Source organism: Dermacentor andersoni, chromosome 10, assembly GCF_023375885.2.
Source record: "Dermacentor andersoni chromosome 10, qqDerAnde1_hic_scaffold, whole genome shotgun sequence".
NCBI classification, from domain to species: Eukaryota; Metazoa; Arthropoda; class Arachnida; order Ixodida; family Ixodidae; genus Dermacentor; species Dermacentor andersoni.
In genome coordinates this window covers 39,494,755-39,511,792 of record NC_092823.1, presented here as the reverse complement: position 1 = coordinate 39,511,792, position 17,038 = coordinate 39,494,755, and the positions used below count along the sequence as shown (strand labels likewise).

The following is a 17,038-nucleotide window of genomic DNA, read 5'->3' as shown; positions in this document are numbered from 1 at the left end:
AGATCAGTTTAGGCTATGTGCAAACCGAAACTTCAATGTTTACAGTGGCCGACAAAGTTCTTGTGCAAAATTCAATTTTCATCAATTTCATGGGTGATAGGTTGATTACTAGAACAGAAAGTGAAAGTCAAGCTTTAAAAAAAACAAGCTTCCATGTAATTTTAAAATTAATTTTGTGTCCAAACCCCAGTGCCTGTGTGACATCACAAATTTAAAAGTTTTCTTTCATATTTAGACCATTGTGGCTAAGTAAATGTCATCAAAACTTGATGAGCTCATGGTCCCTTTTAGAGTACTATGTAGTCATTCTTTAGTGACAGAAAATTAACTGGGCCCAAGCAGACATCCCCAGAATCGATGACGCGACAACTTGCAACAGATCGTTGCCACTGCGTATTCATTTTCGGGCCTTTGTTGACATACCAAACTTCCTTTCATGGTAAGAATGGCTTGTTTTCTTTTGGTATTGTAGAATGGTAATTTACTGATACAGCCCAAATTATTTCTCTCTTTATTGTCCCTCAAAATCAACATGCCCTCCACAAATGGGACAATGCATATTCGAAGACAAAGGAGTTGGTGCCGACGCACCATCCAGAAGATAGGAGAAGGCAATCTGCTGGCATCGGCCAATCATGGCAGCTCCTAGGTTCAGTATTGTTCTCTGCCTTGCCATTTGGCGGAGTTGCTGAAACCTATAACCTTTGACTGCCAATGTCTTGGTCCATTGTTCAAATCTTCGAAGGGCACCGCAAATTTTTCAATTTTTCTATAAGCTACTCGCAACGTTCCTAGATGAGAAGAAAATGTCCAGAAGAATAAATATGATATGGAGCGCATATGGCAGGGATTGCCAAGTGATGACTGGCAGCATGCCGCTATCCTTGACGAGGGATGTGTCATTGCATTCTACAGGTACTAAACTATAGTTCAGAAACTTTGAGGTTACCATGCAATGAGGGAAGAACAACAGGTGTAACACTGAGAGACAGAAAGACAAAGAGGGCAGTCAACAGTTTAGACAAATTAGGAGGAAGAAATGGAGCTGGTTGAGCAGGACATGTAATGCGTAGGGCACATAACCAATGGCTTATTAGAGCTACAGATTAAGTGCCAAGGGAAGGGAAGTGTAGTTGGGAACAGCAAAGAAAGAACTATAGTTGGTGTGATGAAATCAGGAAATTCGCAAGCATAGGATGGGGTCAGCTGTTGCAAGCAGGGAAGATTGGACATTGCTGGTAGAGGTCTTCGTCATGCAGTGGACAAAAACAGGCTGAGGATGGAACTTTTCACAAAAGGACTACAAAATTCCTGCGACGGTTACTACAGAACATTGAAGTAACTAGACGGAGCAAGCTCACAAGAACCATCGCTGTAAAAAAAAGAAAAAAAAAAGAAAAAGAAAGAAATAAAAACCATTCTAGCAGCAAAGCTCACCCGCAAAGTGTTTCCCTTGATGTGGTCGTCAGGGATGACGTGAGTGCCAAGGTTGTTCTTGAAGGTAACCTGCATCAGGAATTAAAGAGAGAAAAAAAGAGAGGTGCTTAGAAACAACCCAAACAGATTTCATGACCTCAGAAGTAAAGAAAACAGTTGAGGAAAACACAAGATCAGGCTGGAGTGAAGATCATCCTTTTGGGACCAAATTCGACGTATCCAATTAGAAACTTAGAAGTCATGTTTGCTACAAAAATGTTTGTCTAACTAGTCACATCTAATTGTAGTGACTATATGTGACATAAAGGAAGTTGCTGTAGAGCCCAAATATGGTTATGGCTGCCAGTCCTCGAATTTTAATATGCCTTCCGGCATGCCAAACCTTGGCTCCTGTCACATGCAGCTTACCGCATTTTCGCATGTACAACCCACACTGAAAATCCATAAAAATTGAAGGGTGATGCCGCGGAGGTGGCGGAGGTGGCGGTGGAGGGGGGTGCCTTCAGGTGCAGCTTCACAACAACATGATCTGCACCCAATTGCAGATAAGTGCAAACTCACTCTACACTGCTATAAGGACCTACCCTATTCTGCAGACAGCCATAATGAAAGTGATAATAGAATATAATCTGCTTAGCATTACCATTTTTCTGTTACTAGTACTGACTGCTATGACTGGCACATGCACAAGCTACCGGAATCTTGGTATTTGCTGCAACCATCTGGCAAGTTTACCGAAGTGGCACGTACACAACTATCCAAAACAAACAAAAAGATCCCCTGCACCTCGAACTGGTACAAGAAAATTATAGAGCAAGCACCACTAATTGCTATGGTACCATCTGGTAGGTAGAAATTCAAACATTTCCAAGGTTCAGTGGCATCCTGCCTTAGGCCTAGCCACATCAAAACAAATAGCTCATATCAATAATGACTAAACAATGGTAATACTTCAGTCATCAGTGAGACTAGACTAAGGGGAGGCTGATTTTGATATTCATTTCTTATTGCTTCAATAGGAAGCAGTTAGCAAGAGCAAATTAGGTACGAAGCAGGAACACTGCGCAATGCCGTGCCAAGTAATCACATCAACTGGAGGAGGCCACCCCAGAAAACTTGCTGGGTGGTTCCTGCAAATACAGAGGGCCAAGTACTCCGCACATGGGCAGTCGGTAACAGTGTGGTTGCAACACTACATCAAAACACCCTAATATACAAGTCCTGTTGCAAGCAATACATGAGGGCGAATCAGAGTCCCTATATATATATATATATATTTCTTTTTTTTTGCCAAATTACGGCTGTAAATGCGAAGTGAACAAATTCATTCTCAGCGGTGGACTGTTCATGGACTAGCCCAGACTTATCTGCTGGTAGCTCTGCAGCATTGTGCTGCTGTCAGTTGTAGACAGCGGTTGTGCTTCACACGTCCACTGTGTATGAGCAACCAAGAGCCGAATTCTAAAACGTTCGCCTTCTGCAAAAGTCACATTCAATAAACCAAGCGACTGCTTACCCGTGACGTCAGCGTGCACTACCAACGCGCTCTCGAACGCTTCACATCGTACGAGAGATCGCACCTGGCGAGTGCAGAGCGACTCGGGTGTGTTGTTTTCGGGTGTAGTGGCAGCAGTACGGGTTGTGCGTACTGACTACGTTTGGTTACAGCCTCTTTAGGTAAAATAAATTGAATAAGGAAGTGTGAAATTTTTATATGAATCAACAAATATCGCCGTGAAACAACGCGTGTACGACGCCACCAAAAAGGCTACTATAAACTACTACCTATCATATCTCTACTACACTCCACCACCAACCCAACCCCAAGAGACGTCAAAAGACATCATTTATTCAATATATGTCGAGAGCACCCATCGACACCATGACGTTAAAATGATGCAGGCCGGAGCTACTAGATGGCACTGTTTATTTTCTGGTTTTGCTAAAATTGCCAATCAGCGCGCGCCGTTGGCAGAGGCGTGGCCAGGGCGATAGTTTCGCGGAAGGTGAACGTTTCAGAATACGGGCCCAAGTGTGATTCGTGTTCTATGAAGCAAGGAATGAATGCCCATCAAAATCCACAGGGGAATGCAGCCCACGTGTGAGGAAAGGTGTTTTGCTCTGACAAGTCCACTGAAGTAGTTCCTGGCAGGACAGCGATTCACGTCCCACGATAAAGCCAAGACAGCCGTCTGACAGTGGTTGCACAATCAGCCGGATGAATTCTACCACAGGGGCATCTCAAATTTAGTGCTACGATGGGACAAATGTCTGAACCGGTATGGGGACTACATAGAAAAATACTGTAAGGTACATAGAATAGTACATATATGTACTATGTACTACATATATGTACATATATGTACAGTTTGTGATTACATTGGAGCACCTATATATCGACCCTACATATAACAAATTAATGTGTAGCATGAACAATTATGAAATCCCCTTGAAAATTTTGACATTTTTATTTTATATATATCCACTTTTTCGTGATCCCCTTCAGTTTCAATACATCCAGGTTTGACTGTACCTGTATGTGCCTTATTTTGGCTAAAATAGGGGCAAGGACTTTGATTCGCCCTCAGAGTTAATGTACAGGCCTTCATCATTGAAGGAAAGGGGTGGACAGAATACTGACTACTGCAACTTAACAGTAATTTCTGAAGTAAAATAAAAGGAAAACTGGAATGATCTGTCTCCTGCGCTCTGTAGTTCGTGCCCAAATATGTGCTCACTTGCTATGCACAGTCCTTCCTCCTCATGGTTGCCAAGTACCAGAGCCAGAAACATAGCAACGAATCCTCTAAATGTAGCCAAACCAGGGGCCATACTCTCAATTCATCACAATTTTTGCATGATGCAGCATGGTATGATGGTTACCGGGAGTGATAGGCATAGTTCGCTTCCTAAAGAATTGATTATCGAAAGTGATATCCTTAAAGTTTAAATCCAGAATGTGGCCCCAGGTACTCAATGACAAATCCAGCAAGTAAGTGACTAAATGCTCTTAGGGCGCTGGTACTTCGCAAGCGTTCTGAGAATTCAAGGTATAATTCCCCATATGCCAAGCAATCGAGAATGTTACATATTGGCAATGTCAAGTTGGAATCACAAACTGCAGTCTGGTTGTCTAATGCAGTGCACAAGGTTATTTCTAGGGTGCTTGTAGTGACAGCTGCGCTAAGTTGCTTCTGCAAACACCCTAACAATTTTATGTGCTGCTGGCTACATGCACAAATTATACATACAGATCTCTTTCCTTTCTCTTTATTTAGGGGGGGTGTGGGCAAGGTTATTATAATGGTACCAAACTAAAGAACAATGATAAAAAAAGCCATGTTTCACCTGAAAAGAAACAAAACCAGGTTATAGCTAAAAAGGGTATGAATGCGAGCTTGTTGGTATGAGTCCACCGGTGAAAGAACAGCGCGAAATAAACACAGACAAGGGAGGAACACAGTACAAGTGCTGCGTTTCGATAGATTATAGTATTTTTCCCTGAAGAAATCGAGAAATTTAGCTGGTTGTTTTTGGTTCTGCCCGACAAGGAGCCATAGTTTCTAAGAAATAGCGTATCCTCCGTTTGAAAGAAAGACAAGTGTCGTATAGAAATCTAGTATTTCGCACAAGTAACTTCTCTTCAATGTAGGAACAGGAGTTACATAGGCACCTTCTTGCACGACATATTTTTATCTTTATTCTTAAGCTATAGAACAGTCAAAAGATGAACAGAGGAGAGATATAACACACAAGACTGGGCCAACAACTGTTAACGTGCGACTGATGACAGTTGTTAGTCCAGTCATTGTGTATGTCCCATCTCACCTCTGTTTGTCTTTTGACTGGTTTAAATCTCAAGGATATATACCAACTGACCCAGATCGCAACTCTTCGGCGGTCTATCTCTATAGTCATGCAAATCTTGACATATGTGCTTAGCTGGCATAAATGTTCGTAATACATATTCGCTGAAACCACAGTATACAAAGGAAACTCTGGCACTGGTTCTTCGATGTACAAACTACAATACCACTTTCTGCTGAACCTGTGTCGTTTGGGTGATTGGAGCTCTCTGAAAAACAAACGAGTTTTACTTTTTTCTCTTTCTCACCGGCGCACATTTATATTGTTACAAACTGTTAATTGTGCTTTACAGAGTTGAACCAGAACTGATCTCAGCACAATGCAATAAAGAGAAGGCCATCAATTTCTTTCCGGCATCCTGGTGTGGGTTGTACACGCGAAAATACAGTGTTTTCCAATAATACCGTATTTTTGCGATTCTAAGCACCCCCCCTCAAGTTTCGCGAAAAAACTGGGAAAAAAATTTTGCATGCGAATCTAAGCACCCCCCTATTTGTTAGGAAGAGCACGCAGCCAAGGCCGCCAAGTGCGTTTGCTCGCTCTGTCATCGAGCCGGAGCCGTCGGAGTTCCGAGGTGGAACGGCGTCGGCGGCGCAATTTTGCTGCACAGCCGGACTGCAGAGCCGCGCGCGGACTCGTAAGCGGCAGTGATAGTGACTGAGCATCCGACAAAAGCGGTGGGTTCACTGTCTTCACCGATTTTTCTTTTGGATGTTTGCAAAATGAAATGCCATTTCTCGCACCCATCTCGTCGTGATGTCGCAGCGAAAAGAGGGAGGGGGGGGGTCATTCTAGATTTTTCGAATCTAAGCACCCCCCCTCACTTTGGGCATCGCGATCATGAAAAAAAGGGGGAGCTTAGAATCGAGTAAATACGGTAATAAAATAAGAGTCCTCAATCACCCAGTTTAACTAAGTGTTTTCCTGCGGTGCCTCCTTCGCGCCGAGGCAAGGATAGATCTGACGCTAGATATAGGTGTTCCAACGGCGGTGCGAGACCTGAAATTGCCCGGTCGAGAGAAGGTCAGCACGAGCGCAGCCGCAATCACGTGGTTCGCTCGTGCAGGCGGCCGCGATTCCGTTCCGGTGGGAGTGGCATCCACACACGGGTGGTGCAGGGGTTCACAGAAGCTGGCGGCAGCTGGGAGCAGGGTTGTGGGCAAGCCAAACGGCAAAGGTGGCGTTGGCGCTGTCAAGCCCGCGGCGGTCGCAATCCGTGCCACATGTTGCCCCACCCGCGGTTCGCCAGAGCGCGGTGGCGCCACTTTCGGTTGCGCCGGCGGACTGCGCAGTCCTGCCGCTCTAGAGGCAGTCTGCAATTCGACATTGCAGGTGTTTTGCCTTTCCATTCGCTGCAAGCAGTACGGTGCACAGGACGCTTTCTGGTGGAGCACAAGCAGCAATCGAGGCAGTTCAACATCTCACTGATATACTGGAACAACATCTTACTGGAATAATGGAAGCCCCATTCCATGACAATTGTATCCCGTCGAACTCCACTGTTTACATAAATTATGATTTGCGACTTAGTTTTGCATACGTATATATTTGCGCATACGTATATATTTGCGGTAATTTTGAATGTCTAGCACAATGCATGGGTGGGCTAGTTGGTGCGAATCCATAATTACTTTGTTTAGCGCAAGACAACGGACACAAGAAAGACGGCAGGACAAGGCCTTGTCCTGTCGTCTTTCATGTGTCTGTTGTTTTGCGCTAAAGAAAGGAATAATTTAAATGTCTAGTTTTGTTGTCTACTTGTTATTGTCCAGAAAGGAAATTGCAGCGGAGCCATGCAAGGTTGTAATCCTAGTCCCATAATTTAAATGCGACATTCATTAACACTGTAAGTGACGATGCAGATGGTGACAATTTTATATCTCATGCGTCTTTTTAGATTTTATATGAAATTACTCCTTTGAGCTATATTTGCTCTATTTCTGTTTCTTTTGGTGCATTGCTTTTTATCGTTATGCGCCAAACTGCACGGCAAGTGTACTTTTTTTGGAAACAGTATAGTAAATAACGGCAGCAAGCACACCTATGACAAAGGGCAGAAAGCATGCATTAGTGAAAGAATCATTTCAAAACGTCAGCCCAGCACACTACCTGAAGAAACCTTGGAGATCTTTCATCTATTCGGAATGATTCTATTCTGAAGCAATTCCAGCCATTATTTAAAAAAGAAAGAAACATGTCAGGAAAGCAGCAGCTTTAGATATCTGTAGCCCTTCTTTAACCATGTACGTATAAGGTAGCCCAATCGTCATGGAAACAATAACTTTAGGCAAGCAAAAAAAAAAATCTAGACTGAAAGCAACACAGCACTGGAATGCACTAATAGCCACTCTCAAATGATCATGGTAGCCCACATAGGCACTGGGACAGGATCATCACTACCGACATCCTGAGACAATGTGTTCAACTACAAGAAAGTTCAGAACATTATTCTCTTGCATGGAAAAATAAAATGATTGTCATAACAGCAACGAAACAGCCATTCGACTTCTTGCCGCAGGCAAAAATCGGAGTTGACACAGCGATCAAGCACTCTTGGCGCTATATCATACATACATTTCTACACCAGATATAGTCTCAATTTTAACTAACATAGTCAATAAATATTGTCGAACTAGCTTCGTGTACATCAATGAGGCATTCAGGATAAATATTAGAGCGCTAGTTTCACTATATTTAATGGAATGGCTTCCCCTGTGCACATGTGGTGCTTGCTATAAAGTTGTTTTACAATTTAGACTTGCAGCAGGCATTGCATGTTCGGCGCACTTCAAACGAGCAAGAAGGAAAAAGCTTGCAGAACTACAGAATGTCAACAAGACCATGCCCTAGGACGTGTATGACTAAACCGGAGTTTCAGTAAAGATGACCAAGGTTCCTTTACTTCTTACATGTAACCATGCCACGAAACATGCAAGTGCTGATTAAACTATAACCACAAGAACGGCAACATGGATGGCAACAGAATGTGCTTTCTCTATTTTCTTGCACACAAGACAATGATGACTCGCTGCTTGCAGTCCAATTACAAAAGCACATTCTAACAACAACTTATTTCACATGTCAAGCAAGCAGCATCAAGTTGCTTTCGACGCTTCTTGTGTTTGACGCTCTACATTATTAGCGAAGTGGTTAGTCTAGGGTTTGGACATACTACCATTTGCAATTGTTGTGGAATCATTTGATAAATGCAGACAATCAAATGTGCTATACCCGCCGTGGTTGCTCAGTGGCTATGGTGTTGGGCTGCTGAGCACGAGGTCGCGGGATCGAATCCCAGCCCCGGCGGCCGCATTTCGATGGAGGCGAAATGCGAAAACACCCGTGTACTTAGATTTAGGTGCATGTTAAAGAACCCCAGGTGGTCGAAATTTCCGGAGTCCTCCACTACGACGTGCCTCGTAATCAGAAAGTGGTTTTGGCATGTAAAACCCCCAAATTTTTTAATTGTGCTATGGACCATACCAAGAACGACATGTTGTGGCTCGTAAAGGGCCCCCTCACCAGACCCCAAAGCGAATTTTGGTTATACACTGGAAGTTGTTAAGCGCCTTCTAGGGAGCGTTCTGCCGCAAAAACTTTTCAAGTCGGCTCATTAATAGCCGAGATACAAATATCTCTGTGCCATGATTTCAGGAGGCAAGCTCCACTGCATAGCGAGACACTCTCTCCACTCGCCCGGTCTAGCCTCCGCAAGCAAAATTCCTTCCCTGCGTTCTCTCATACAGGACCTCGAGGATCGTGCGACGCATACGTGACGGGCCCCGCCTTCATTTTTTTTCTCCACGCTTCTTTTTCTTTTCCGCACTTAGCTTTTTCACTGACAGCATTGCACGCGAGCTGTTGTCATCGTCTCGTTTGGCGCGACGAACGATTTTGCCTGCTGTGCACAAGGACGCATGACTAGGGGGCATATTTCAGTGCTACAGGAATACCGAGGCAGAATAAGCGTATTGCAGAGCATGATCAGGCGCTGGAACACAGTAGAAAATGGCATAGTTTCGGTACCTGCGCACATGACTGCACGACCATGGGAAAAAGCAGATGAAGCGGAAGTACGACTCTCTTGCTTCAATGCGAAGTAAAACAAAAAACACGCAGACATTTCTCTAAACTTCAATTTGTCAATTCAAGCAATGTTTCCTTGAATAATTCTTGAAGTCACAGGTCACCACGAGCGACGTCGCACTATGGGCACGAGTACGTAGGCGCAGATGATGATGAAGCAACATTTACTGGGCCCGAAATTAATCGGTGGTGCACGCAGGCACCAGACGGGGTGGTTCCCTAGTTACGGGACCCATATGTTTCCAGCAGCTCCTGGCCCCTGTCCGTCAGTGCGAGCTGAATCGGTAGGGTGGGGCTGGATAACAAGGTCTCCCATCGCTCAAGGGGTTGGGGATTAGGGGTGTTGGTGGGAATAGGAGGAGGGGGGTCTTGAGTTCTATGCACTCTGCCAAGACGTGCGGCAGGGTGCCCTTTTCTCTTCTGCAAAAAGGACAGAGCATATCGTATTCCGCAGGGTACATGTGGTTCATCAGCATGGGATGCGCAAGCTATCTCGCCTGCGCTCGACGCAGGAGACACGAGTATATGTCACCGTCCGGCTTGGAGCGTGGTCGCTGTGAGGGAAAGGGAAAACGGCATTTGGATTTACGTTTTAGACCCTTCTGCAGTGCGCAGCGATGTAATTCTTGGCAAACACAATCGTTAGAGCGCACTCTATGCTATGCGCTTGTCAGCTCAAAATTGCCAGACCTGGTGAGGGGCCCTTTAATAGACAGCTATACAGTGCTGTCCATAGTAATGACGATGGACATGAGGTAAATAAATTTCCATTCCATTCAGGTATTCGCTGATTTCGTCTTTTCCTTAATGACAGAATCAGAGGCATGGCACACTTTCATTGCTAAAATATTGGTTGCGTGTTCACTTTATACTTTGTTTAGTAGCTCCAATGTGACCTCTAGGTTAGTTTTCCGCTTTGAACCCATAAAAATTGTGTGCCCATTCGATTTGGGAGCATTGTGGAATCGGAGCAAGTACTGATTATGAATCAGCGGCACGTTTCGGCACTTCTTCTGCCTCTTGTTTAATTCGACTCATTTCATTGGTCCTGTCAAGGCTGAATTAACAAGAGTCGACTGTATTACAAGATATATTAGACTGGAACAGACAACAACTACATGTGATAAAGAATGTACAACTGAACATCATCAAGCTTTTCTCTTTTTTTTGATCCGGCATCCTCTAGAGAGAGCTCTGTGCCACGCTGGTATGAAGAATACCATGCAGCAGCAGAAATGGCACAAACAGAAAAGACCACACAGTTGCCGTACATTGGAACAACGGCCGGAGAGAAATGAAACAAAAGCGCAAAAAGAGGGAATGAAGAACCGACGGCATCGCTGGGCATTGGCTATATCCGTGGCTATGGCCGTTTTGTTGACTTCAGAGATGACGACGGTTTTGGTTTCAGTTCTACTACCGAGGCAGCATACACTGGCCATAGCACAGCAAAGACTTCCATGCCTTTTTTCAGTGGCAAGGCCAATCTGCAAGTAGAGGCCTGCAACTCGTGACAACCTCCTGCAAAAAGCTGCTCGTACATTCAGAATCTCTGCCGTCGTCTGCATGTTCGCGTATTAGGATGTCAGAAAAAGCAAGGTGCCTAGCAGAAGTAATATATTTAAGGGCATGGATGGATAGTGATAATAACTATCTTCAAAATTAAGTCACAGAAGCGCTACACGCTTCTCAGTCAGAATGTTTGGCAACCATGGCCACAGTACCTATAGAACAATACGTTACTGAGAAATGCAGATCAGGAAAATTTGCCACAGCTGATTGTACAAGCATACGAAGTTGAGGGACAATCAACAAATATGTTGGAATCAGCTAGATTATCAAAGAGTGAAACTTATGAAAGGGTTTGTCTTAACTCTCTGAAACATGCACAGTACGAATGACGGCTTTCTCAAAACAAAATTATCACACGTCGCTACATTAGAAGGAACTATGCATGACAAACATTTTACCTTCTTTTTAAGCCACAGTCTTCCGTCTCCAGTCATGGGCTGAGATAATGTAAAGCTATTCCTATCTGTTGTTATTCCAAATCTGCCATAAGCCCGAGATGATTGGTAAAAACGGTTTGGACGGCGTCCAAATGGGCGCGGTGCCTGCCCATCTGGGCTTGGTTCGAGTCATTTTGAGCTATCACGGAAGGCTAATGGCGAACTTGGAATAAAAACACATTGGGATAGTTTCACGCTATCTCAGCCATACTCCGCATTGCTATATACTCCGCATTGCTACAGCCCCACAAAAATGAAGACTGCGTTGTCTAGTAACGCAACTGCTATTTAACCTAGTTTAAACAACTGCATTCTGGCGCCTTTACAGGTATAACAGGCTCGTTCTGAAACTATGTTCTTTGTCGTTACCATGGCGTTCTTTTAAGGGATGAAATGAAAGAGCAAAAGCAAGGCACTAGCAGTTGCACCCCCTTTCGACTGTCTGTTACATTTACAATCGGTCACTGAGGTCAGTCAATTTCATAAACTACAGTAATACCCACTTGGCTTTCCAAGCCCGTGACACGTGAAGGCTATGGTCCAAGAATGTTTGTATCTGAAAATGGTCTCCAATCTAGCCGGCTTAACACACGCTGAAAAAAAAGTCATGTTCATGCAGAGAGAAAACCACTGATTCATCAGTCCTTCATTCGTATATGAAGAGCATGGTGCTCAAAAATCAAAGATACAGCAGGTGCCGTGCAAGGACCAGCTAAGAGTCTATGTCGCTTCCAAAAACCTTTACGCACCTACTCCTTTTCAAAGGAGTGAAACGTTAGGTAATCTCCTCTGTGATCCACAGGATGCTGTCACTGCTACATTTAATCTAACTTTCATCACACTCTTTATTCTCCCCTCCTCGACAATGTCCAACAGGCCTTCCACGGGACTCCCATCCTCGCCCATATTATGTCCAGTGCAGAATGAAGGTGATCTCCAATTACCCCAGTCCTCTGTCAGCTGACTACACTCTATGCCTGCAAACTCGCCAGTCCCATCATACCACCTAATCCTCTGCCAGCCCCATTCTGCAGCTCCAATATAACACTGGTTAAATGCTCCGCACATTAGATGACCTTCCTGAAAACAACTAATCCACTTCACGATGCCATAAAAACCAATAAATTGCTGAACTGGTCCATGCCACGGCAAAATATCGAATCATCATCCATCTGCCTTTCCCAAAATGCACCAAGGAACTTCCCAAACCCCCCAAAAGTCCCACCAACCCACCATGTGTAAATGAAGCTGCTGCACTTTAAAGACACGAAGCCAACAGACAATGAAGCCAGGCAAAGCATAGGGGAAAATGTCCAGTTAGTTTTCCCTACACTTTTCTTGGCTCCATCGCCTATTGGGTTTATGTAGCTGTAATTATTAAAAAATTGCAGTTTCACTCATCAGACGAAGCAATGACGCAATAGTTGACAAGACAAAGTGCAGTAAGCCTTCATGCAGTGTTTGTTGGAGTGAACATTCGCAGGTGCGTGCGAGCAATCTCCTTTCGAGAAGCAAAATAAGTGCGAGTGGTATCCATTTGTGGAAGTTGCGCCTTCCGGTGGCGAAGTGCAAGGACCTGGCTTTATCTTCCTCCTCTTAGCTATCCATACCTGGCCACTTCTCTCTACTAAAGCAACCCTTCTTACTGCTGGATTTGTTCGGCGTTTTTCAAATTTATACCTGGCGACCCCATAAGAAGCCTCACACTATCCTTGAAAAGAAAAAAGACGACGACGTTAAGTGCCTTCCATTAAACATGAGGAAGAAGCCAAGCACTAGCAGACGACTGATGAAGTCGAAGCAGACAAGAGTGAGAGAAAGTGCAGGATGTGATCTGCTTGTTGGGGAAAGAGGGCTAGTCCTTTCTTTTTGTTCTTGTTCTTGAACATGAAAATGATACTCGTCGATCCTTTGACAGCCGCCGCATTGACAGTTTTCACTGGTGACCCACACATCAACGATTTGTTGCTGCTGTTGCACCTCTGCAACATGCTGCAGCACCTGGCTTCTCGGTTTAGCATCGCCATCGTGATCAACAAAGACTTCTTGGCCGGGGAAGCTGGTGTTATGAAAGCTGCCCTGGGTCGCTACGGGGAGGATGTGCCGTCCGTTTCCCGGGAGCTGAATCTGCTTAGCGATACATCACTGTCGTTATATGTGGAAGGCCCCACAGAGGACCACCTTTGCAACTGGGAAGGTGACGTGCCAGAAAACAAAGACGGCACAGATGCCAGCTCTGTCCAATACACAGATGCTAAGCGAGCATTAGCCAATCCTGGCAGCTGCTGGCATGATCACGCCCTCCAGGATCAGTATTGCCCACTGTTGTACCATCGGCAGGATCCTGGACTGCCAATCCGTTGGTCGTCAGCTCGAATCTTCATGGCCCATGAAGAATTTTTTATTTCTTAGGAATTTCCTGACAGAGGATTTAGGGATTCCGGCGCTGGATGGTGGCAGACATCAAAATAATTAGGGGAGTGAACACGTAATAGCTCCCAGTGTAAAAATTAACCCCCTCAGTTTCCACTTCTTCTGCTGCACTAGGGAAACTGAGAACATAGGTTCAGATCACATATGTACTGCTTTGACAGTGTGGCACACCCTTTTATAGGTACAACGGAGATGACAAGTGCTGCATAAAAACATCTTGGATACCAGTGGCAAGCGTTTAAGAAGCATTCCCACTGCTGGTCACTCCCGGGGATTATTCGCACCTGACAGGCAAACTTTTTCTCTTTACGAACCAAGACGTCACGCTAATTCTTTCACTCAAGAGGTAACACCCACTGAGGTTTAGTCAGCTATAACTCACACCATCAGATTGAACTATGCAATACAGCGCCTGAGCTGAGGGGGTCAGAAAATCAAATTTTCACACATTAATTCAGCTTTCGGACCAGTTCCTGATACAACGCTTGTGCCTGTGCATGTCTCACATACATACATTTGGTGAGGACACTTAAAAACCACCTGCAAAGGGTCCTTCTCGTATCCTCAAAACTTAAAGGTCTCATTATGGGCAGCCAAGGCATTATCGCAACAAATGAAGTAGGGTACTGGTTTGGACGATTTGGTAATATTCCACGACTGTAGACTTCTGTGCACAGCCTAGAAAAGAAAGACTGGAGACTCGACAAACACAAACTTTCAACTACATTTTACTTGTGTCAGTGTGGCTTCAATAGGGTTGTGAACTAAAGGAGCTGGATTTTCCATGGCAAGATCCCATGCTAAAAACTAGCATTTCTAAGCAACCATTGAGCATAGATAGGTCCTTCGGTCCATGCTGCCTGTGTTACCGTTCTTATATTCCACTTGTCTATTTGAATATGCCTTGTTTTCGTGTTCTCACCAACCGTATGTGCGTCACATATCGGCTATGTATAAAGCTTCCTCCTGTTCCCCAATAAAATGCAGTGAGAAGTTCGCATACAGTCTGTCAACTCTCCTGCATTCGTTTCCTAGTTTGGGCGCAAAAGCCTACCGTCATGAAACATGCAAGGTTAACAGGCCGCAACCAACGTCAGCCAAACATCAAATGATGGCCATAAATGCAGCTTCACAAAACTTGCCGTCTTCAGCAAGGCGGTGTCGAGCAAAGTACAGAGCTACAAGCATTGAAGAAAGTTGTAGACTCACCCGGCATTTGACCATGCGGTTCACTTTTTTTATTTTCGCCTCGCAAAAGGCACCACGGTACTTCGCACTCACATCCGTACCGACCGTCAGGTATAAAGGCTCATCTGATGAAGCCTGAAACACAAGATAAACAAAAACATTGGAAATATTTTACACTCTTGAAATTCTAATACCTAGTCGGAGTAATCCGACACACGAGAATTTTCACGTCTGTTTATATAAGGTATGTGGGTTCAGGGAGGTCAAGAATTGGGACGGCTGGCAACTGATCATCTAGAATAAGAAGTGGGGCGGCAGCACACAACATTTGAATTTGGCTGTCGATAGGGCTGTGAAGTTACAAACTGCTTCTTTACACTAAGTCTTTTCCTTATCAACGTGGCACTGCAGTATATAGCTCCCAAAAAGGTCTTTAGACCTTCATAATACAGAAATGTAGCCATTTGCATATGCTTGGGTTGGCACGAAGTTACTGGTTCCTGGCTTAGCTTTTCGAGCCCTGAACCAGAGCTCCCAACTTTGTTCTCAACACTTGCAGAATCTCAGGCATAATAGAATGTGAGCAGATCAACATGAACCGTGGCAAATGTTGATGATGATGATGAAAAACTTTATCCCTCTTTAAAGGGTTGTTACTGTCTTCAACAGCCAGGTGCAAGTTTGTGATAAAACGGGAGGCTTATTTAGGCAGCGCCTCGACAATTCTACATTTGTTACTACTTGCCAGGAATTGGCGAGTTCTCTTTTATCTTGCGGGCACAGAGATAATGAGAGAAACCCTTTATGGTGCTGCTGCACAAAAAAGAAAATGGTGATGCCATTTCGATAGTCTTGAAATCACGTGTCATATGTTTCTAGTCAAAGTTGCTAAACATTTGTGTTTAGACAATGTGAAAAACCTTTTTCAGCACATGAGAACTTCGCAGAACAATGGTGCAGTCAGCGCCTAAGCCATACCACATGAGGCAAGTGTGCGGATGTGTTACGTTTTCTTGCTTGACAGTACTGGCGCCCACGTAAGCAGCTTCGCTATGCATCATTGCATATGAGCATCATGCATTTTCATGCCGTCCTCTTTACCACTGTGATGCATTGATTCAGCAATGGCACTTGCATGCACTTATAGATACTGAGCTGTGCTGTGTACTGAAACAAGGCACCGAGCTAGGAAATACGATCACACACATAGTCCGACCGTCTTTCCTAGCTGTGTGTTGTTAGGCTATACAGCGCAAATTCACTTCTGTAATGAACCAGCGTCGCATACCCTATCTTTTAGGTTTGGGTAAGTGAATGAACTTGGGAGAACCGACGAACGATAAGCTGGGAATTCATCACTAAGACACGAGTGTACTGCTGACGAAAAAAAAAAAGTCAAAGCGTTGCGGCTCCAACCTTTATCTCGAGCTGCGAGGTGATCCGAAACGGCCATTACACCCAAAGTCAAAGACCCCCCTCCCCGCTTGCAGGTTCACGTAAGCGAACAGCGAAGGTCAAAACTGGGAACCAAAAACTTGACCCACTTTCTGACGTAGCCAGTAGCAATGGCAACACGTGCGGTAGCAGCGAAATTCCATCTGCCACGACGAGCTTGAGGCGTCAGCAGGGAAGCCTATGTAGCGTCGTATCGCCGGTGCTCGAAACAGCTGTGAGCTTTTTGTTCTAAGAAGTGTGACAACACCACACCGCCATCCTAATAAGGTATTTGACAGCTGTTTGAAGGGCCCCTTGAAACGTCGAAGCCAGCCGATCAACCATGCACAAAGAGACTCGAAAAATTAACGCGCTCCCGAGTTCTGGAACGAGGAAACAAAAGCCACCGCGCATCCTCAAAGCAGCACCGCTACGGCTGCTCTGCCAGGGATGATGGCTCCGTCGCGGACTCGGTTCGCCATCCTCGACGCCAAACCGCTGACGGTTGACTGCACTCAAGGACGAGTGTAGTTCGTCTGCCACGGGTACAAAATCCCCCAGAAACTCGGGCGTCTTTCGACTTC

The 17,038-nt window shown here is 44.8% G+C and overlaps 1 protein-coding gene across 3 annotated transcripts in view; it reads right to left on the bottom strand.

Moving 5' to 3' along the window:
• Positions 1–17,038, bottom strand: part of LOC126519269 (uncharacterized) — a 56,720-nt gene that overhangs the window by 38,255 nt on the left and 1,427 nt on the right. For 2 of the 3 annotated variants that reach the window (XM_050168888.3, XM_055065310.2), the window contains exons 2-3: positions 15,042–15,155; positions 1,438–1,506 (exon numbers count right to left, since the gene is read on the bottom strand). In XM_050168888.3, coding sequence (XP_050024845.1) covers positions 1,438–1,506; positions 15,042–15,155 — 183 coding nt within the window. Of the gene's footprint in view, positions 1–1,437; positions 1,507–11,360; positions 11,551–15,041; positions 15,156–17,038 lie in introns of those variants that run through there. The other variant, XM_055065311.2, reaches the window with a different exon arrangement.